Raw genomic sequence first — 19987 nt, 5'->3', positions numbered from 1 at the left:
GTCGGGAGTTCCAGACCAGCCTGGCCAACATGGAGAAACCCCGTCTCTACTAAAAATACAAAATTAGCTGGGTGTGGTGGCGCATGCCTGTAGTCCCAGCTATTTGGGAGGCTGAGGCAGTCACTTTAACTTGGCGGGCGGAGGTTGTGGTGAGCCGAGATCACGCCATTGCACTCCAGCCTAGACAAGAACGAAACTCCGTCTCAAAAAAAAAGAAAAAAAAAAATTGATAACATGGCTGTTTCCCCCTTCAGCCATGAACTTTTTTGAGGGTTGGGAATGTCTTTACCTGTATTCTTGGCACATAGTATATGGACTTATGTTTGTGAAATCAGTGAATTGGCTGTAGTCAGGGAACTCCTCTTGGGGGAAGTGAGACTTGCATGGAGCTGGGCAATTCATGGTCCAGGAGGGTTGAAAGAATAGGTGGGGCACTCCCAGGAGGGGCTGGGACCTGAAAGTGAACCCAGATTGGCAGGGAGGTGACCTTATCATTGCCACCTGGAGAGGCTGCCCCTTCTGGCTCAGGTGGGACTTGCATGTGGCTCCCAGGCTTGTTTGGCTTCCTCAAAATAGCTTCCAGAAAAGTGAATAAACCACAAAAGGTTGATTTATTTATCACTCTCAGCCCGTCTCTTACAAAGACAGAGTCCACTGACCAAAAACTGAGGATCTGCACCTGGGCAGATCCCAGGAAGGGGAAGTCAAAGGGCCCAGGTCAGAGGCCCAAGTTCAGACTTCAGCAGCAGACCGGGGTCAGATTTTACCAAAGTCAGAACTCAAGGTTCATGTAAGTCCTTAGATCCCGCTCCCAAGCCCTGTCTTTCTCCTCCCTCCTTCTCTCCTTCTTCCGGCTCAGCATGGCCACCTGAGGGGCTCTCTCCCTCCCAGCCACAGCTCGGGTATCCCAAGCTGGAAAATGTGTTACTCGGGGCTGGGGTGCTGATCTGTAGCCTAGTCCCTCCTGGTCCCTCTTGAGGACAGTGGGGATGGGGTTGGCACGGCCCTCACCCCGGGGTCCCAGTCCCATTCCTGGCTCCCAGCCCCCCCTCAGTAGGAGTTTGAAGCCCGGGCTGGAGATGGGCACCCCAAGTGGAAGGCTGGAAGGCTGAGGACCCTGGGACAGTGACAGCAGGTGAGCAGTGGATGTGCGGTGGTTGGAATCTTGGAAGTGGGTGTCACAGGTCTCGCAGTACTGGAGGGAGGGAGTAGGAGACCTGCAGAAAAAGAAGAAAAAGCATTAACGGCAGGGGAAGGAAAAGGGGAAGAGTTGAGGCCTGAGAGAGGGCTGGCAGGGTAGGAGAGGATCCTTTCAGCTTTTCTGCTAAGGAACAAATTGCCGGCTAGGCATAGTGGCTCACACCTGTAATCCCAACACTTTGGGAGGCAGAGGTGGGCAGATCGCTTTGAGCTCAAGAGTTTGAGACCAGCCTGAGCAAAATGGCAAAGCCTACTTTTTTTTTTTTTGAGATGGAGTCTCGCTCTGTCGCCCAGGCTGGCGTGCCGTGGCCGGATCTCAGCTCAGTGCAAGCTCCGCCTCCCGGGTTCACGCCATTCTCCTGCCTCAGCCTCCCGAGTAGCTGGGACTACAGGCGCCCGCCACCTCGCCCGGCTAGTTTTTTGTATTTTTTTTAGGAGAGACGGGGTTTCACTGTGTTAGCCAGGATGGTCTCGATCTCCTGACCTCGTGATCCGCCCGTCTCGGCCTCCCAAAGTGCTGGGATTACAGGCTTGAGCCACCGTGCCCAGCCTACTTTTTTTTTTTTTTTTTGAGATGGAGTCTTGAATCTGCTGCCAAGGCTGGAGTGCAGTGACATGATCTTGGCTCACTCCAACCTCCACCTTAGCAATTATCCTGCCTCAGCCTCCCAAGTAGCCGGGATTACAGGCACATGCCACCATGCCAGCAAAACCTGCTTTCTACAAAAAATATGCTTGAGCCCGGGAAGTGGAAGTTGCGGTGAGCTGAAATCACGCCACTGCGCACCAGCCTGGTGACAGAGTAAAACCTTGTCTGGGGAAAAAAAAAAAGGACAAATTGACTTCCTTCCTACTTAATAATGAGGGAATCCAGGCTGGTCCAAAGGTGGTGGTGTTATCTGAAATGACTGTTCACTCAGTTACAGATCAAACTCCTTACTCTACTTTTCCCCTCCTTCTCACTACTGGTCTTAAAAACAAATTTATTTAAACCATTGTGGGACCCAGAGCAGAAGAGTTGAAAAGAAAAAATTGTAACCAGGCCTAGCAAACTCTTGGGCAAGGGGAGGGATACTAGTGATAATGACTACAGCTAACATTCATATATTGCATACTATGCAGCATGCACTATTCTAGCATTTTACATATATTAACCCATTGAATCCTAACAACAATCCTTACTACCCCATTTCTAAGATGAGAAAACTGGAACATGTAGACATTAGGTTGTTTGCCCAAGTAAGTGAAATCAGGCTTTAAATCCAGGTAGCTCATATTCATAACCACTTGACTATACTACCTTGTCAACCTACACATGAGGATAAGGAAAGAACTCAGCACTGTGCTGGGGCCTCTGGTGTGGAGTGGCTGGGAGAGGCAGAACACAATGAGACAGGGGTCTGAGCTAAAGTTTCCCCTCACCGGTTCTCTGGGCTCCTTGTCTCTCCATGGCTTTCCCTGACCATGCGGGCCACCTCAGGAAAGCCAGCTTCTTCAGCGAGCTGAGCCGCATCCCTGCCACCCAGCTCACAGACCCCCACCCAGGCAGCCCCACGGCCCAGGAGATAGCTCACAGCTGCCCCCTGGCCCGCTCGAGCAGCGCACATCAGTGGGGTCCACCAGAAGGCATCCCGAGCATTGATATTCCCCCCAGCTCCTCCTGCCTCATGGGGCTCCAGCAGTCTCCTAAGTTCTGCCAGGTCCCCCTCCTGGGCTGCCCTCAGTATCCGGTGAGTCATCTTATCCTCAGCCTCAAGGGATCTCCCTTGTCCATATCTTCCTGATACTCCTTCTGCCACTGCTTCTGCTGCAGCTGCCCCCATGATTCTTCTTTTCTTTCTCTTTCTTTCTCTGGCAGGTTCAGTCTGAGATCTTTGGGAGTCAGGAACGCAGCTCTCATCCCCAATAAGGGCCTCATAGAAAGCTCGGGCTGCAGCTCCATCCAGGGTGGACTCTGGCTCCTCGGGCTGTGGCTGCTGCTGCCCATCCTTCCAGAGGTCGCTGGGGTCAGTGGCTGGGGTGAAGGTGATGAGGAAGGGCTGGGACATGGCTTTTGGGAGAACTGAGAAAATGATACCAGGCAAGGGAAGGATGCGACAAGCAAGCCAAGCTCCTGGTGACTCTGTAGCAACCAGAGCCTCAGGGACCTGCTGGGATGAGAAAAAGTAGTCAAAAACACTTTCCTGCCGCTAAAGTGACCCCACAACTTAAGACTCTGCAGGGTCTAAGGGAGAGAGTATATGCGTAAAAACACGAAACCCTACAATACCGACTTTGCTCCTTAGTAAAGATTAATCAAACTCCATGAGACAGTCGTCCAGAGGTCCTGCGTCCGGCCCCCACCCCCATCCTTACCAACAATAAATACCAGCCTCTTTCTGAAATCACTTTCTCACCCCGTAAAACAGACATACCAGTAGGAAAAAAAAAAATCAAACCTGGCCCTTTAAGTCTTCCGTGATCCCATTTCGGAGTTTCCTCTTCCCAAACAAAAATAGACGGGTCACTCCCTAGAAGATCTCGGGGAGAGGCTCCTATACGTGTTGCCGTGTAGCTTCCGTAACGCAAAATGGCGCTATTCTGATCAGCAGAGTTGACACAATCAAATAGCCACACGGCACGGAGACGCATGCGTGGCGACAACAACAACAAAAACCACCACCCACATTACTTGATGGCTCAGGCGTGCGCAAAGCTCCCGGTTCAGTTTCCCGCGCTGGAACTTTTCCAATAGTAAACGAGCAAAGCTCCGCGCGCCCAGGTGGCGCGAGCGCTAGGATCTGTCGGTTGGGGTCCTACTTTTACATAACGCCCCCACAATGCCCTTCGCCTTCCTCTACGTGGCCCCCGCTCCAAGCCCATTTTCTGGAGCTAGGAATCCACTCTCTGGGTTAGGAAAGGCCCTCAGGAGGCGGAGGGAAACCTGTGGAATGCCGAGAAGCCGTGTAATGAAATAACGTCACGCCTGCCCCTCACCATTACTCTGACCAGGGTTCGAAGGTCACACTTAGAGACTAAGGGGAAATGGAGAAGTGCAAGGGGACGAGCAGAATGGCTGGCACCACCTCAGGTTAGCGCACTGGGCCGTTCTGGTTCTCACCCAGCCCAGCCCAGCCCAGCCCAGCCCAGCCCAGCCCAGCCCAGCCCAGCCCTCCCAACCCAAGTCCCTACGCACGGAGCCAAGCCGCACCTCTCGCCTCATGAGGCCGGAGCCCGGAGTAAAACAGAAGGCCCGTCAAGGGTCTCTGGCGGGACTGACTCGCACTAGGGGCCCAACAGGCAATAAGGACCCAGCGCATTGGCCAAGGATAGGCCAGTCCCCAGGGAAGCAGCACCGCGTCGGGACTAGAGGGCAACTGTGAGGAGAGCTGCGAGGAGGGGTCCAGCCTGGCTCCCTCCTTTCCCCGCCCTAAGTCAGCTTCTTCGCCCAGTGAGCACACAACTGTATTGCCCAGGCTCCCAGGCCCCGAACGCCATACCTGGTTTCCGCTTCCGGTGGCTTCTCGTTGCGCCCCGCCCGCAAGCGTCCTCCTCCGGGGCTTCGTGACAGCCAGGTCGTGCGCGGGTCATCCTGGGATTGGTAGTTCGCTTTCCCTCACTTAGCCGGTTTCTCTCTCTACCGGGGACTCCGCGTCCCGGCATCCACCGCGGCACCTGACCCTTGGCGCTTGCGTGTTGCCCTCTTCCCCACCCTCCCCAATTTCCACTCCCCCCACCCCACTTCGCCTGCCGCGGTCGGGTCCGCGGCCTGCGCTGTAGCGGTCGCCGCCGTTCCTTCGAAGTAGCAACTTCCCTACCCCACCCCAGTCCTGGTCCCCGTCCAGCTGGTGAGTCTGAGGTCTTCGCTGCTCCTAGTCGCTTGTCGCTGGGAGCCGCACATGGGTCTCCGCACTTTGATATGGGGGCGGGGGGAGGAAGCAACCAGGTCCGGCAAGGAGGGAGAGGTGGCTTGAGGAGCGGAGGGGGGATGTGTGGAATCCGGTGAAAGGGACCTGACAGTCGCCCCCAACCCTTGAGAAAAGGAGGCGCCCGATTCTTGCTTGAGAGTGATAAACTTGGAAATCCTTGGGAAAGGCGCCGGGGTCGTGCAGAGACTTGCATTGGTACGGAGCCTGAGTCGAGGTCCCTGCCGGAGTTGACACAGAGAAGAGAGGGCCCTGGCTTTCGGGAGCTCCAGGGACGTGGGTCGGGCTGGTGGGTCAAAGTATCTGTTGGCTTCTTTCAAGTGGTGGGACCCCAAAGAATGTTTAACGTCAAAGAAAAGGGAACTGAGATGTAAATTGGAGGAGTTGGAGAGGAGTGCTTCAGAGTTTGGGATCCTTTAAGAAAGGGTGGTTCTAATGTGGGAGGAGGGAGGATACCCGAGGCAGGGAAGGAGAACTTGAGCTTTACTGACACTCTTTTTTTCAGCTGACGTGAAGATGAGCAGCTCAGAGGAGGTGTCCTGGATTTCCTGGTTCTGTGGGCTCCGTGGCAATGAATTCTTCTGTGAAGTGAGTTCTCTTCGACCTCCCTACTTGCTGGCTTCACATATCTTCCCACCAGATGTTCCTTCACGTATTCCACTTCTACACTGTTCTCTTACATACTACTTGAAAACTTCCCATCAACGAAGAGTCCCCTCAATAACCCCCGACGAACCTGTGCTAAAGTGGCAAAACTGGGGCCCAAGTTTCGACTCTGCCACCCTCCAGCAGGCAATTTGTGTCTTTTTCTTTATCTTTTTTTTGAGACTGGGTCTCACTGTGTCGCCCAGGCTGGAGTGTAGTGGTGCGATCTCGGCTCACTGCGACCTCTGCCCCCCAGGTTCAAGCGATTCTCCTGCTCCAGCCACCCAAGTAGCTGGGATTACAAGTACCCGCCACCACGCCCGGCTAATTTTTGGATTTTTAGTAGAGACAGGGTTTCACCATGTTGGCCAGGCTGGTCTCAAACTCCAGACCTCAGGTGATCTGCCCGCCTCAGCCTCCCAAAGTGCTGGGATTACAGGCATAAGCCATTGCGCCCAGCCTGTATCTTTTATTACTAAAGTTGTACTGCTAGTACCTGTCTCAGCTGGCTGTTAGGAAAATTGAAATGCTACGTATTGAAATGTTTTGTTCAGAAACCATGCCGTTCAGCTTCCATCCTCCTCAGCCAGCTGAGAGGACAAAACTGGTTCCTAGAGATGGAGTACAGGAGTAGGGACAGAGATCTTGAAAAGAATGTCTAAGAAAAAGATTGCTGTACCTGCTTATCCTTAGAAAAGAAAAGCCAAAGCTTTATGGGAGGGAGTATAGGTGAACTAGGGAGAGACGCAAGTACTTCTGCTGAGTTGGGAGTGAGAAACAAGCGGAACAGATGCAGTTGTGTTGATGATAAGGCATCAGTTAGAGCATTTTGCCCAGGTCAAAGATGGGGATTTTGATATGGGTTCCCTCTTGGCTTCCATGTCCCAACAGGTGGATGAAGACTACATCCAGGACAAATTTAATCTTACTGGACTCAATGAGCAGGTTCCTCACTATCGACAAGCTCTAGACATGATCTTGGACCTGGAGCCTGGTGAGGCACCCTCAGGGTTGTTTTGTGTGTGTGCATGCACTTTTTTTCTCTTCAAATCTATATTCACTTACTTGAATTTTGAAATTTCCTTTGGTTCTCTGATTTCTTTAACCCCAAATTCATGCTTTATTTTGATCCTCCACCTGACTGTGTCTAGTTTTGTGACGTATATCACTTGTTCCCATGTTTTCTAAATCCACAATTCAGATGTTTTCCAAAATATGTTTCCTCATGGGTCTGGTTTGCTATTTCTCCTGCTTTGCACCTTCCAGTCTAGAGTTTCATCTTTTGCATTGACATTGTTGCAGTTATGTATCGGGGAGGGAGCTGGGAGGGAGAGTGGGGAGCGGAGGCTAAAGAGGTGTGAAGAGAAGACAGAGCTGTCTTGGGTTGGCGCAAGGGTCAGAAGCCCAGGTTTCTGGGTCACATGCCCAGATGTTGGATGGGGTAAGGCCCAAAAGTAGGTGCCAGGCGAACTGAATAGCCCGCACCCCCTGGATATGGGCAGGGCACCTAGGAAAGCTGAAAAACAAGTGGTTGCATTTGGCCGGGCTGTGTTTCAGATGAAGAACTGGAAGACAACCCCAACCAGAGTGACCTGATTGAGCAGGCTGCCGAGATGCTTTATGGATTGATCCACGCCCGCTACATCCTTACCAACCGTGGCATTGCCCAGATGGTGAGGCCTCTCTGCTCCTAATTGCCTCCTTCTGAGCAGTAAGGGACACAGGTTCCTGCAGCAAGAAGTCATGTTTAAGCCTTGTTTAAGGAAACTGGCTGAGAAGAGGAGAAGAACCCCAGGCTTGGGCCTGGGAATTGAATTCTGATTGGGGGTCATCCTGAAGGGATAATTTTCAGGGAGGGAGACAGTCCTTGAACAGAGAGTTGTGATAGACTGCCTCTTCCTCAGGGAACAAACAACAAATGGCTCTGATGGTTTGTAGCCTGCCTAACTGGAAGAAAGGCAACATAGGAGTTTGAGAGCCCATCTGGGCCAGAGAAGGGGCCTCTGGACAGAGGTGGGAGGAGTGGGGGACAGAGTGATATGGGTTGAGCTGAGAAGGGAGTTGCCTCTTCTCTTCACACCTACCTGCCAACCCCTTCCATTTTATTCACTTCAGTTGGAAAAGTACCAGCAGGGAGACTTTGGTTACTGTCCTCGTGTGTACTGTGAGAACCAGCCAATGCTTCCCATCGGTGAGTGTTGAAGAAGGGAAAGGAAGGCACCTTGTGGCAGTCTTACGGGAAGGAGTTAGGGCTCAGCATCTTGGGGCCTGAGTCCTGAGGGGAGGTTAAGTAGGAACAGGGAGATACCTGGCCTGCTGAGTCTGGCTGTCTCCCAGGCCTTTCAGACATCCCAGGTGAAGCCATGGTGAAGCTCTACTGCCCCAAGTGCATGGATGTGTACACACCCAAGTCATCGAGACACCATCACACGGATGGCGCCTACTTTGGCACTGGTTTCCCTCACATGCTCTTCATGGTGCATCCCGAGTACCGGCCCAAGAGACCCGCCAACCAGTTTGTGCCCAGGTAGGGAGCAGGGAGAGTCATTAAGGGTCAAAGGAAAGGCCTAAGATCCCCCAGAGAGAGGGGAGGATGGGGCATGGCCCTTTCTTGAGGCCTGCTTCTCCCAGAATCGGCATCTCCCTGCGGAGTGACTGTGGGAAAGTTATTTGATTGTCTGTGCTTCAGTTACCTTATCATAGAATGTTCTTGAGCTGAGAAGTTGGGAACCACTAGGCTTAAGCTCTGAGCAGGTCCATGGAGGAGTTCAGGTGGGGAGGTGGGAATGCAGGTGACTAGCAGGGTCTGGATGGGGCTCATGCTACTGCCTCTCTGACCTCTGCCCTGGTCCAGGCTCTACGGTTTCAAGATTCATCCGATGGCCTACCAGCTGCAGCTCCAAGCCGCCAGCAACTTCAAGAGCCCAGTCAAGACGATTCGCTGATTCCCTACCCCACCTGTCCTGCACTTCCTTTCCTTTTTGCCACCCTTTCAGGAACCCTGTATGGTTTTTAGTTTAAATTAAAGGAGTCATTATTGTGGTGGGAATATGAAATAAAGTGGAAGAAAAGGCCATGAGCTAGTCTGCTGGTGCTTGCGGTTGGGGAAGGGAAGGTGATGGTGTGTTGGACTCCAGGGGCCCTCATGGCCCAGCCCACCCTCCCCAGATTGAAAACCAGGACAGATTTGTGCTCAGTGAATTGGGTGATGTTTTTAGTATAGAGCAGAACAGAATTCCTAGGACTGTGTGTGATGAAGTGCAAGGTCAAAAGGAAAAGACAGAAAAAGCATGTTTTAAAGATGAGAAGTATTTGGATACCTATAACTGTCTGTCTATACTGTAAGGTGCTTAATCAGCAACTCCATCTTTCAGTTTTAAAGGAAAAGTAGCCCTAAAGTCAGTATAACTAAGGGTGGAATGAGGTGGGACAAGGTCCAGAATTACTGCTCAGTGATGTGTGTGTGTGCTGCCTGCTGTTGGAGCTGGGACTGCCCATCTCAGAAGGATGGGGATGCTTGATTTCCAGGCCAGGTTGTCCCAGCACAGTGGGGACTGGCCCTGTTATATGAGGAAGACAGCACATGGTGGCAGAGATAGACACTAAGCCATGGACTTTCCAAGGGAGGGAGTAGGTCTTTGGAGGGTATGCAGGACAAAGGTAGACACTGGATAAAGAACCAGATAGTGCCCAGATATTACCCCGTCTGGGCCATTGCTCCCACACTCAGGAACCAGACGTTGTGGGTGAGGACATGCTGTCCCTCCTGCCAAGTTAATAACTTCCTTCCCAACCAGGATCCTGCCCCAAGCAGGAATATAGCTCTGCATTTACAGCAGCTCCTCAGACCTTGTCAAAACCACCCTGCAACTCAGGATTAAGGAGTGTGGTCACAGGAAGGTGGGGTTTCAGGGCATCCCTCAGGAACTGCCCGTCTCCCCAGAATTCCATAATGAAGGCCCATATACTTGTAGGTGTGCTGGTCATGGTGGGCTTCACAGTGGGAAAGGGTAAGTGGGGCCCAGGGGCAGGGAGGGAGGAAGGGGTAATTGAGTTCAGGAAGGGGGTGGAACGTGGCCATGGATACTCGGGCTTCCTACTGGCCCAGGGTATCTGAGAGTGACCCAGTGCCCCATCCCTCCTTCTGCCTTCCCAGTTCCTGTTCCCGACATCCGGACCTGCCACTTCTGCCTCTTAGAAGACCCTTCTGTAGGATGCATTTCAGGCTCAGAGAAGTGTACCATCAGCAGCTCATCCCCATGCATGGTGATCACCATCTATTATGGTAAATAAGGTCCCAGGAAGGGGCTGCTGGTGGGGCAGCCAATGGCTTGATCTTCTTTCCTCTCACAGATCAGGGCTGCTCCGGGCATGGGGTACAAGAAAGGAGGGGCTGAGTGCAATGGCTCATGCCTGTAACCCTAGCACTTCGGGAGGCTGAGGCAGGTGGATCACTTAAGCTCTAGAGTTCAAGACCAGTCTAGGCAACATAGTGAGACCCTGTCTCTACAAAAAAATAACCAGGCATGGTGGTGTGCACCTATAGTGCCAGCTACTCGGCAGGCTGAGGTGGGAGATCTCTTGAACTCAGGAGGCGGAGGTTGCAATGAGCCAAGATTGTGCCACCACACTCCAGCCTGAGTGACAGAGCCAGACCCTGTCTCAAAAAAAAAAAAAAAAAAAAGTCTTGGAAGGAGGGGTTTAAGGTTCTAGGGGGCCAGCAGAGCTCACTTTTCTAGCCTCTTGAAGGAGTCTGGGTTAGAAGTCAGTCAGGTCTGGGTGAGGGATGGGAAAAGTCCGTAGCAGGGGTTCATGGACTATGGGAAGCTATTGGAAGGGGTTATCAGCTTTCTCCTCTCCCTCAGATGTCAAGGTTCGCTTCGTCATTCGAGGCTGTGGACAATACTATTCCTACCACTGCCAAGAAAAACGCAACACCTACTTCGTAGAGTACTGGTATCAGGCCCAGTGCTGCCAGTACGATTATTGCAACTCCTGGTCAAGCCCCCAACTCCAGAGCTTCCTGCCGGAGCCCCATGACAGGCCCCTGGCCCTGCCTCTGTCTGACTCCCAGATTCAGTGGTTCTACCAGGCCCTGAACCTCTCACTACCCGTCCCCAATTTCCATGCTGGGAAGGAGCCTGATGGCCTGGACCCCGTGGTCACATTGCCCCTGAACCTGGGCTTGTCTTTTGCTGAGCTGCGCCGCATGTACTTGTTCCTCAATAGTTCAGGACTTTTGCTTCTTCCCCAGCCTGGACTCTGACACCTCACCCTTCCTGAATTCCACTCTGTGCAAGTATCTTTCTGTAACACCCTCAGCATCCTGCACTGCCCTCTCTGAAAACACCCATATTCTTTGGTCACTGTGATTTCTTAGGCCTCCCTCTGTTGTACCACTAGCATCTATATGACTTTGGTGTAATTTTCTCGAACTTTGGTGCCGTTTTTTTGTTTGTTTGAGACGGGGTCTCGCTCTGTCACCCAGGCTGGAGTGCAGTGGCATGATCTCTGCTCACTGCAACCTCCACCTCCTGGGTTCCAGCGATTCTCCTGCCTCAACCTCCTGAGTAGCTGGGACTACAGGTGTGCACCACCACGCCCAGCTAATTTTTTGTATTTTTAGTGGAGACAGGGTTTGACCATGTTGGTCAGGCTGGTCTCAAACTTCTGACCTCGTAATCTGTCCGCCTTGGCCTCCCAAAGTGCTGGAATTACAGGTGTGAGCCACCGTGCCTGGCCGAGCTCTGGTGCTGTTCTTCCCCCCAGAAAAGAATCTCTAGTGTGGATTCTGCCCAGACAGGCTGACCTGGGAAAGGCACAGTGGTTCCTCCATTCCTTCCCCGTCTGAGTGTTCCAGTATCCCCCATCGCCCTCAATCCAGTCACCTGCCTATTTAGATCCAGCTCTGTTTCCCATCTCTAAGACTGAACTAGCAGCAAGAAAGATGAGGAGGCCGGGCACGGTGGCTAACTCCTGTAATCCCAGCACTTTGGGAGGCTGAGGTGGGCGGATCACTTGAGGTCAGGATTTTGAGACCAGCCTGGCCAACATGGTAAAACCCGCTGTCTGTTAAAAATACAAAAATTAGCCAGGTGTGGTGGCACACGCCTGTAATCCCAGCTACTCAGGAGGCTGAGGCAGGAGAATCACTTGAACCCGCTAGGCAGAGGTTGCAGTGAGCCAAGATTGCGCCACTGCACTCCAGCCTGGGTGACACAGCAAGACTCTGTCTCCAAAAAAAAAAGGATGAGGAATAGAATTCTGTGCAGATGCCCTGACTTGGCAATCTTGTGTCCCTGCCTCACTGTCTCCACCAACCCCGCCTGTCCTGGTCTTGTTCTGCCTTCTGTCCTCTCTCGTCAGTCTCTGGCCTCCTCGGCCCCATTTCACCTCACTGAGTCCTGACACCCACCTCCCTAGGGGCCTGTGGGAGGAGAGGGAAGGGTTTGTTCTGCTCAGCTCCATGTCCGCTGTTTCCCTCCACAATAAACTGGGACTGGGCTAAGACGGTGTCGCATTGTTCGTGGGGTCAGGCTAAGGTGTGGGCAGGTCAACACAGATTAAAGAGGGCGCGGTGGCTCATGCCTACAATACCAGCACTTCGGGAGGCTGAGGCAGGCGGATCACCTGAGGTTGGGAGTTTTGAGACCAGCCTGACCAGCATGGAGAAACCCCATCGCTACTAAAAATACAAAATTAGGCGTGATGGCGCATGCCTGTAATCCCAGCTACTTGGGAGGCTGAGGCAGGAGAATTGCTGGAACCTGGGAGGTGGAGGTTGCGGTGAGCTGAAATCGCACCATTGCACTCCAGACTGGGCAACAAGAGTGAAACTCTTGTCTTAAAAAAAAGGCCCGGCACGGTGGCTTGCCTGTAATCCCAGCACTTAGGGAGGCCGATGCGGATGGATCATGAGGTCAGGAGGTCGACACCAGCCTGACCAACGTGGTGAAAGCCCGTCTCTACTAAAAACAACAAAAAAAAAACATTAGCTGGGCATAGTGGCGGGTGTCTAATTCCAGCTACTCAGGAGGCTGAGGCAGGAGAATCGCTTGAACCCAGGAGGCAGAGGCTGCAGTGAGCTGAGATCATGCCACTGTACTCCAGCCTGGGCGACAGACCAAGACTCTGTCTCAAAAAAAAAAAAAAAAAAAAAAACTTTCTCTTTAAACCAGAAAGACTCAGGAACTTAGAGCCACATCCCAGAGTCACCTGCTGCTGGGGCCCTGGACTCTTGCCATTCCTTAGTTCTTTTCAAGGATTCTGGCATCCATGATGCCCTCTCGGGGGCCCAAGTTGAGGGGCAAAGTGTGAGAGCACTGATGTTGGGCTGCAGTGGTTGGATCTTCATGTTAATATTTTAATTTTGAAATAGTGCAAATGTATAGAAAGCAATGATGGATACAACTCAGCTTTTTCCATACACTGGATAAACATGCTGGACATAACGCAGCTCTGAGTCAGGCTCAGTATTGAGCAGCAGGACTCCCAGATGAGTACAGCCAGGTGTCTGCCCTCCCAAGTCTTGCAGCCCAGTGCTTGGGTTATGAAACCTTTTGCTGAAAAGCAGTGCAGCTTTGTGGCTGGCAGGCCCAGTCCCAGCTCCTCTACCACTTGGGTACGTCAGTCTCTTCAGCCTCACCTTGGTCACCTGTCAGGTAGGGATAGTGCCTCAGATGATTGAGAAGGCGCATGTAAATGTGCATACATAAGTGGAAGTTAGGGCCTTTTCCCCCTCAAAAAAAATATATTTGCCCTAGAGTCAAATGCATACACAATGTTCAGCTTTTTTTCCTAAGGTTCTTGCTATGTTGCCCAAGCTGGCCTTGAACTCCTGGGCTCCAGAGATTCTTCTGCCTCAGCCTCCAGGTAGCTGGGACTACAGATGCACACCACCGTGCTCACCTGGCTGATTTACTTATTTTCAAACCTTTTTGTTAAAACATTCAGAAGCTTGCACATATCACAAGATAGATTTTTGTAAACTACACATCTGTGTAACCAGCCACAAAATCAGCGTGAAGACATTTACCTGCAGCCAAGCCTGCCTCTGTTCCCCTCCCAGGAGCTCTTCCCAGCTCTCTGGGGGAGCTGCTGTCCTGACTGGTAGTAGTTTAGATGAGTTCTGTCTGTGCTTGATGGAAATGGTATCATAAAGCATCTACTTTTACCTACAGTGTTTTGCACACGTGTTAACAAATCTCTGTGGCCTGTACTCTGACGGAAGACACCAATGATAATTAGGTCATGAAGCAGTTGGAGTACAAAGAGAGGTACAAACCCTTAATGTGCCCCCCAACCCCCACCTTGCTAGGTCCACCCTTCTCCGTGACCTCTGACGTCAGTATAAGACACAGAAAGGCCCAGGTTTATAGCAGGTCAACTTGGAAGACACCCTCAGAGGCTGAAGAACTTGCCCCGGAATTGAAGAGACCAAGACTCCAATAGGTCTAACGTCTCTTTTGAGAGTGGCCTTCTCGGCTCAAGGGGGTGACTCACGCCTGTAATCCCAGCCCTTTGGGAGGCCAAGGCAGGCAGATCACTTGAAGTCAGGAGTTGGAGACCAGCCTTGCCAACATGGTGAAAACCCGTCTCTACTAATAAAATACAAAAATTAGCTGGACGTGGTGGCATGTGCTTGTAATCCCAGCTACTCGGGAGGCAGAGGCAGAAGAATCGCTTGAACCTGGGAGGCAGAGGTTGCAATGAGCCAAGATCACACCACTGCACTCCAGCCTGGGCGACAGTGAGACTCTGTCTCAAAAAAAAGAGTGGCCTTCTCGCCCACCTCCTCCTACCTTAGCCTGGTCCTTTTGCAGCCCCCCTCCCACCAACATAGCCCTCTAAACCCCTCCAGCCCCTACACAGCTCCGGTCTGACAGCACTGCCGAGGATACCCACTAACTTTCTGGCGTTCACCATAGGAGGGCTTTCATTTCCTTTTCCCCTTTTTGTGTCTAGAACGAATCACATACCAAGGCAGGACAGGAGCAGACCTCAGCAGAGCTGGGGGCCCCTTACCTGCCCCATGGTAGGGCAGTCAGGCAGGTGCACCTCCCTCAGCCTTTACCTCCACCAGAAGAAAGAGACATACTAAACAGTTTGCACACAAATTTATTTGGGAGAAACATCCAGGGACTAAGGACAAGAGAGGAAACCTGGTGGGCGGTGGGGCTGGGGGTGCAGAGTGGGAGTAAGGGTGCTGAAGGGTGCCAACCAAGAGGAAGAGCCAAGGCTGGGGTCCACTGACTGGAGGGAGCCAAGGAGGGCTGGTATGAGGGACTAGAAGTCCTGGCCAAGCCCAGAAAGAAGTCAGGAAGGTGGCTGGAAACTGGTAGAATTTTACACCAAAGGTTGTTGCAGTCACACTAAGAAATATAGTGCCCTCTGTGTTGAGGGTCATTGCAGAAATCCAGGAAGCAGCATTGAGAGAACATCCAGAAGCCAGACACCGGAGAAGTTTGGGTATGTGAACAATCACTCATCTGCTCCTTACTTCGGCAGTCACTCACCATGACGTCAGAATTGCTGCCTGGGGAGGGACCACAGGCACCAGTGATACGGAAGTCCCCAGGAGGAGCCCCAAATCCTCTCATCCCCTCACTCATAAGTCAAAAAAAGAAAAAGAAAAGATTCCTGTGGTTAGGCATGGGTGGACATGCCCAGTGTTCACCAGCCATGGAACTCCACTGAAGTGCCCATGCAAGGCTGGAGGAAAAGAAATGGTTGGAGGGGGAGTTGGGAGCTACTGAGCCAAGTGGGGAGAACTAGCACCATAGGACCATGTGAGAAAAAGCTGGGAAATGTTTTGGAGATTGGGTGGCAGGAAGGAGGTGTTCTGTCATTTATTTTTCAGATCAAAAGTAAGAGAATAAGATGATGTCTGCTGCTGTTATATGTAACAGGGAAAAATCTTTGTGCCTGCATCCCAAGAAGTCATGTACAGGGATGTTTGCTGCTGCCCTGCTTGAGAGAAATGACCGAAATGCCCATTAATAGTGGGATGGGGAAATCAGCTGTGATATGCCCATGCTATGGAGTAGTACACTGCAGGTCAATAAAACAAAGAAGCTGTTCACAAACTGATATTGGAACATTCAATTCCCCTAACTGTTAAGTGCAGAATAATGTTTACAGTGGGATGCTACTATCTTGCTGGGGGGGAGAAAAAGAGGTGAAAAAATAGTAAACAGCATACTTGTGCAGGGTGGAATGTGCATAAAAGATTGCAGGAGGGATCATCCACAAAGTAAAAAAAAGTGGTTATGTGTGCAGGGGAGCCAGGTGGGTTAGGGTAGCAGCGGGAGACTTTGGTTTGACAGTACTTTATACTCTGATATTTGACGCATGTCTGTGCATCGGCTATGTTAAAAGGGTAATGAGAGGATTTGAATACAGGCTGCTGCATGCAGTGGTTGTTGACAGCACCATCTCTGGAGCCATCACAAATTCTGGCTCAGCATCTGTGAGACTCAGGCAAGGTTATGACCTTTCTGCACCTCAGTTTCCTCATCTGTAAAATGCGGATAGTAGTAATACCTGCCTCAGCGGATTGCAAGTGTTTAGAATAGTGCCTAGCACATATTATGGTTATGTTTTTGCTAACTTATGGAAGGTGGGGGGGTCGGTGGAAGAGCAGGCATCAGGAAGGAGTCAGTTTTCAGCGAGGGAGATGTCCAATGGCCAACGGGATATGAGGAGAATAGTTTGACATAATATTCAGATTCAGAAGGAAGTGGTATGTGGCTGCTGGTTGAAGCCAGCAAAGCAGATAAAATCCTCTGAGTATATGAAGTGGGAACACAGCTAAGGACCAAACCTTGGTGAACATGAACCACTAAGGGTCAGAGAGAAAACACTCCATGAAGGAGACTGAAGAAGCAGTGGAGGATGCAGGAGAAGAGCAACGCCAGCAGTAACAGCACACAGATGGGGAAGCAGGCAGCTTGAGGACAGGCAAGGGCACGTGGAGATCTGGAGGGTCCCCATCAAAGCTGCACACCTTGAAAGGGTGGAAGCTATTCAGCTACAGATTGAGGAGAGAAAGTAGTGGAAGTGGAGACAGAGTGTGGCTCTGAAGAAAAGGAAAGAGAGGCTGGGCGCGGTGGCTCATGCCTGTAATTCCAGCACTTTGGGAAGCCGAGGTCAGTGGATCACCTGAGGTCAGGAGTTCGAGACCAGCCTGGCCAACATGGTGAATCCCTATCTCTACTAAAAATACAAAAAATTAGCTGTGCGTGGTGGCATGCACCTTTAATCCCAGCTGCTTGGGAGACTGAGGCACAAGAATTGCTTGAACTGGGGAGGTGGACATTGTAGTGAGCCAAGATTGCGACACTGCACTCCAGCCTGGGTGACAGAGCAGCAAAAATAATAATAATAATAATAAAAAGACAGGATTACAGCAGTGTCCTATGGGATTATGGGAAGAAGACTTGGGGTGCAGCTTAGGAGGCTGAGAGAGTTTCAGTTTGGGAGAGTGCTGGGCCCACGACAGGAGAAGGTCACTTACCGTTCTTTATGTGGAGAGTGATGCAGCTGCTGCCAGCCGGGGTGAGGCAGGTGTCAGATCCCAGAAGGCACCCTAACTCCTTGGTCTCCAAGAGGCATCGGTAGCAGCGCAGGTATTTGGGGACTGGAAGTGGTTGAGGGCGTTCCCAATTGACAGGAACAAACTTACCTAGAACACAGAGAAGTGCTGACCCCACTCACACCCCATTCTCCCTCACACCCCACCACTGTCTGATTGCAGGCCACTCAACCCCACTGCTCCCTCCCTTCCTATCTCAGAAAACCATCAAAGCCCCAATTCTCTGCTTCTTTCCCCAACTGCATACACATACATCCCCCTTTTCCTCTGGTCCTAAGGCCAGGCCACACGTTAACAAGTCCCCGGACCCAGCAGAGCATTTGGTGTGAGGCAGAGGAAAGTGCTAAACGAACACTTTGAATCCTGTGTCTCTGTGGCTGGTGCTTTGCAGCCAAGTGGGGAGCCCAGCAGGCTGGACTCAGTCTTGTTCTATCCTGTGGATTCTAGTTCTGTCATCCAGCACACTCCCTAAACCTCCCTATTCCATGTTGCCCTCAGATCTGGAGAAGATTCCTTCAGTATCTCTATTCAGGTCACTGCTGTGAAGTGAGACAGCCCTGGGGTGGTCACTAGAAATCTTCAGAGGCCGGGTGTGGTGGCTCATGCCTGTAACCCCAGCACTTTGGGAGGCTGAGGTGGGCAGATACCTGAGGTCAGGAGTTCAAGACCAGCCTGGCCAACATGGCAAAACCCTGTCTCTACTAAAAATACAAAAATTAGCTGGGCATGGTGGCTCGTGCCTGTAATCTCAGTTACTCGGGAGGCTGAGGCATGAGAATCGCTTGAACCCGGGAGGCGGAGGTTGCAGTGAGCCGAGATCTCACCACTGTACTCCAGCCTGGGAGACAGAGCAAGACTCCATCTCAATAAATAAATAAATAAATAAATAAATCTTCAGATTGCGTATCAGTCCATGAGCAGGCATTCCCCACCAAACCCATCCATTCCATCTCTCCTCCTGCATGGGTTTACCTGAGCATCCTGGACAAATGTACCCAGACGCTTGGTGTCTGTGGGTTTCTCCATCCAGCAGGCCAGGAGACCCTTCTGAACCCTTGGAACCACTTACCAAACACCAAGCTCATCATGACCAGCACTATTAAGAGGACGGTGTACAGGGCTTGGAGGCTGCTGTGGAAGCACATGGGACCCGGATTCTGGCTCCCTGCAGGGCCTGCCATAAAACGCATGACTGCCTGCTGGCCTCCAGTTTGGGCTTATATTGGTGGAAGAGAGGTTGGCCAAGAGGAAGGAGAGAGGCAACACCAACTCAGGGTGGAAATCAGTGCCAGACCAGCCAGAGGGGCAGAATGTTCTCACCCACAGCCACTCTGGGGCATAACATCCTGCTTGAGGGCAGGGGTCCAGCAATAGGGGAATGAGAAAGGGAACTTTATTTCCTATTAATTGGACAGATGTTTATTGAATCACTGCATCAGGTCTTGGGGATACAACCGTGCACAAAGTCTCCACCCTCACAGGGCACAGTCTAGTAGGGGAGACAAGTCAATCGTCAATGATGTGGGGAGGGCAGAGTGCTGCCAGGAGCACCTCGACAGTTAAACCACTGACCTGAGGGATTTCGGCAGAGGAGTAACCTGATCCGATTTCTGTTTGTAAAAGATTGCCATGGCTGCACATTGCATTTGGGTCAAGAGTGGAGGCCGCCGGGAAGTAGCACGCTATTCCCAAGTCCGGTCACAAGATGGCGGACTGGTCCAGCAGAAGACGGGCAGGGACGAGGAGGCGGGGCTACTGAACCTGAGATACATTTAGAAGACTGGACAGATTTGCTGTTGGACTGAACGAGGGATGAGGGAACTGGGGTAGGCTTGCACAAAGAAGTGGTACCATTTTCCAAGATAGGAAACGTGGTCCGTCTCAAAAAAAAAAGAAAAAAAGCAAACAAAAAAACACACCAGAAAATAGGGGGTGCCCAGTCCCACTTCTCATACCCTGGGGACACCTGCCAGACATCCCAAAACGAGGACACCTGGATCCCAAGCGATACGTACTCAGCTCAGTGTCCCCTTGGGGTTCCGGGAACCCAGCGCCTTCCCCCACCTCATCCTTTTTCCTGCCCCGCCTAAGTTCAGCTGCGGCTCAGTGGGCCTGATCTCCGGCGCCCACAGAATCTGGCGCTGCGCGTTCGCTCTCCGCGCCTGACAGCACCTCAGAGCTCCGGTAGGACGCGGGGGTGGCCCCCTGCTCAAGTTCTGTTCCCAGGGGAAGAAACCTGGTAAGTGCGAACCGCAGGTCGGGACCCAAACGTCTGGCCCCAGCGGACATCCAGAGCCTGAGGCGGCTCCCCAGAAAGGCGGCGCCGTAGCGCCACCCCACCTCCCAGGCGAATTCTGGAGACCGCGGCACGAGGCGTCTCACCCGTTTACTCCGCTGGGGACCCGCTGGGCTTCCCAACCTCGCCTATTCGGTCCCCACCCCGCCAGCTCAGTCTTGACTCAGAAACTCCGTGTTTTTACTTTTAGGATCGTTTGGCTGTGGGTTAGGGGCGGAGAGCGTCCTCAGCGTCCGGGAACGACACCACCTGCTCCAATTTCCCGTCTGGAGGTTCTGGTCGGTCGAGGCTCCGAACTCGGGTTCCCTGCTACCTCCCAGACTATCCAAGAACTATCCAGTCTCAGGA

At 52.1% G+C, this 19987-nt stretch overlaps 4 protein-coding genes across 15 annotated transcripts; 2 read left to right on the top strand and 2 right to left on the bottom strand.

Annotated features, from left to right (window-relative positions):
• Positions 1-592: 592 nt before the first annotated feature.
• Positions 593-4705, bottom strand: GPANK1 (G-patch domain and ankyrin repeats 1). Of its 10 annotated transcripts, none has more exons than XM_074038500.1 (4): positions 4376-4705; positions 3639-3780; positions 2623-3350; positions 593-1217 (listed from the first exon to the last, which is right to left on the bottom strand). In XM_074038500.1, exons 3-4 carry the CDS (start codon positions 3246-3248, stop codon positions 773-775), a joined length of 1071 nt encoding a protein of 356 aa, XP_073894601.1. In that variant the 5' UTR covers positions 3249-3350; positions 3639-3780; positions 4376-4705; the 3' UTR covers positions 593-772. The 10 variants fall into 10 exon arrangements, with proteins under 10 accessions (XP_073894601.1, XP_045246081.2, XP_065399066.1 ...); XM_045390146.2 differs by having other exon boundaries at positions 2623-3347; XM_065542994.1 differs by having other exon boundaries at positions 4391-4705.
• A 219-nt stretch (positions 4706-4924) lies between these two features.
• On the top strand, positions 4925-8826 carry CSNK2B (casein kinase 2 beta). 2 transcript variants are annotated; one of them, XM_005553514.3, is made up of 7 exons: positions 4925-5027; positions 5611-5693; positions 6642-6744; positions 7308-7423; positions 7866-7941; positions 8088-8277; positions 8605-8826. In XM_005553514.3, exons 2-7 carry the CDS (start codon positions 5622-5624, stop codon positions 8693-8695), a joined length of 648 nt encoding a protein of 215 aa, XP_005553571.1. In that variant the 5' UTR covers positions 4925-5027; positions 5611-5621; the 3' UTR covers positions 8696-8826. The 2 variants fall into 2 exon arrangements, with proteins under 2 accessions (XP_005553571.1, XP_065399072.1); XM_065543000.1 differs by lacking the exon at positions 8088-8277.
• Positions 8827-9477: 651 nt separating this feature from the next.
• On the top strand, positions 9478-12258 carry LY6G5B (lymphocyte antigen 6 family member G5B). Its single transcript, XM_005595975.5, has 3 exons — positions 9478-9760; positions 9907-10035; positions 10616-12258. Exons 1-3 carry the CDS (start codon positions 9703-9705, stop codon positions 11014-11016), a joined length of 588 nt encoding a protein of 195 aa, XP_005596032.4. The 5' UTR covers positions 9478-9702; the 3' UTR covers positions 11017-12258.
• A 2591-nt stretch (positions 12259-14849) lies between these two features.
• LY6G5C (lymphocyte antigen 6 family member G5C) lies at positions 14850-19662 on the bottom strand. Of its 2 annotated transcripts, XM_005553490.4 has the most exons (3): positions 18413-19662; positions 17266-17433; positions 14850-15285 (listed from the first exon to the last, which is right to left on the bottom strand). In XM_005553490.4, exons 1-3 carry the CDS (start codon positions 18531-18533, stop codon positions 15122-15124), a joined length of 453 nt encoding a protein of 150 aa, XP_005553547.3. In that variant the 5' UTR covers positions 18534-19662; the 3' UTR covers positions 14850-15121. The 2 variants fall into 2 exon arrangements, 1 of the variants encoding a protein (XP_005553547.3); XR_012434000.1 differs by lacking the exon at positions 14850-15285 and having other exon boundaries at positions 18916-19662.
• Positions 19663-19987: the final 325 nt, after the last annotated feature.

Source organism: Macaca fascicularis, chromosome 4, assembly GCF_037993035.2.
Source record: "Macaca fascicularis isolate 582-1 chromosome 4, T2T-MFA8v1.1".
Taxonomy (NCBI): domain Eukaryota; kingdom Metazoa; phylum Chordata; class Mammalia; order Primates; family Cercopithecidae; genus Macaca; species Macaca fascicularis.
Note: the sequence above shows the minus strand (reverse complement) of the source record. Positions and strands in the feature narration are given on the sequence as shown.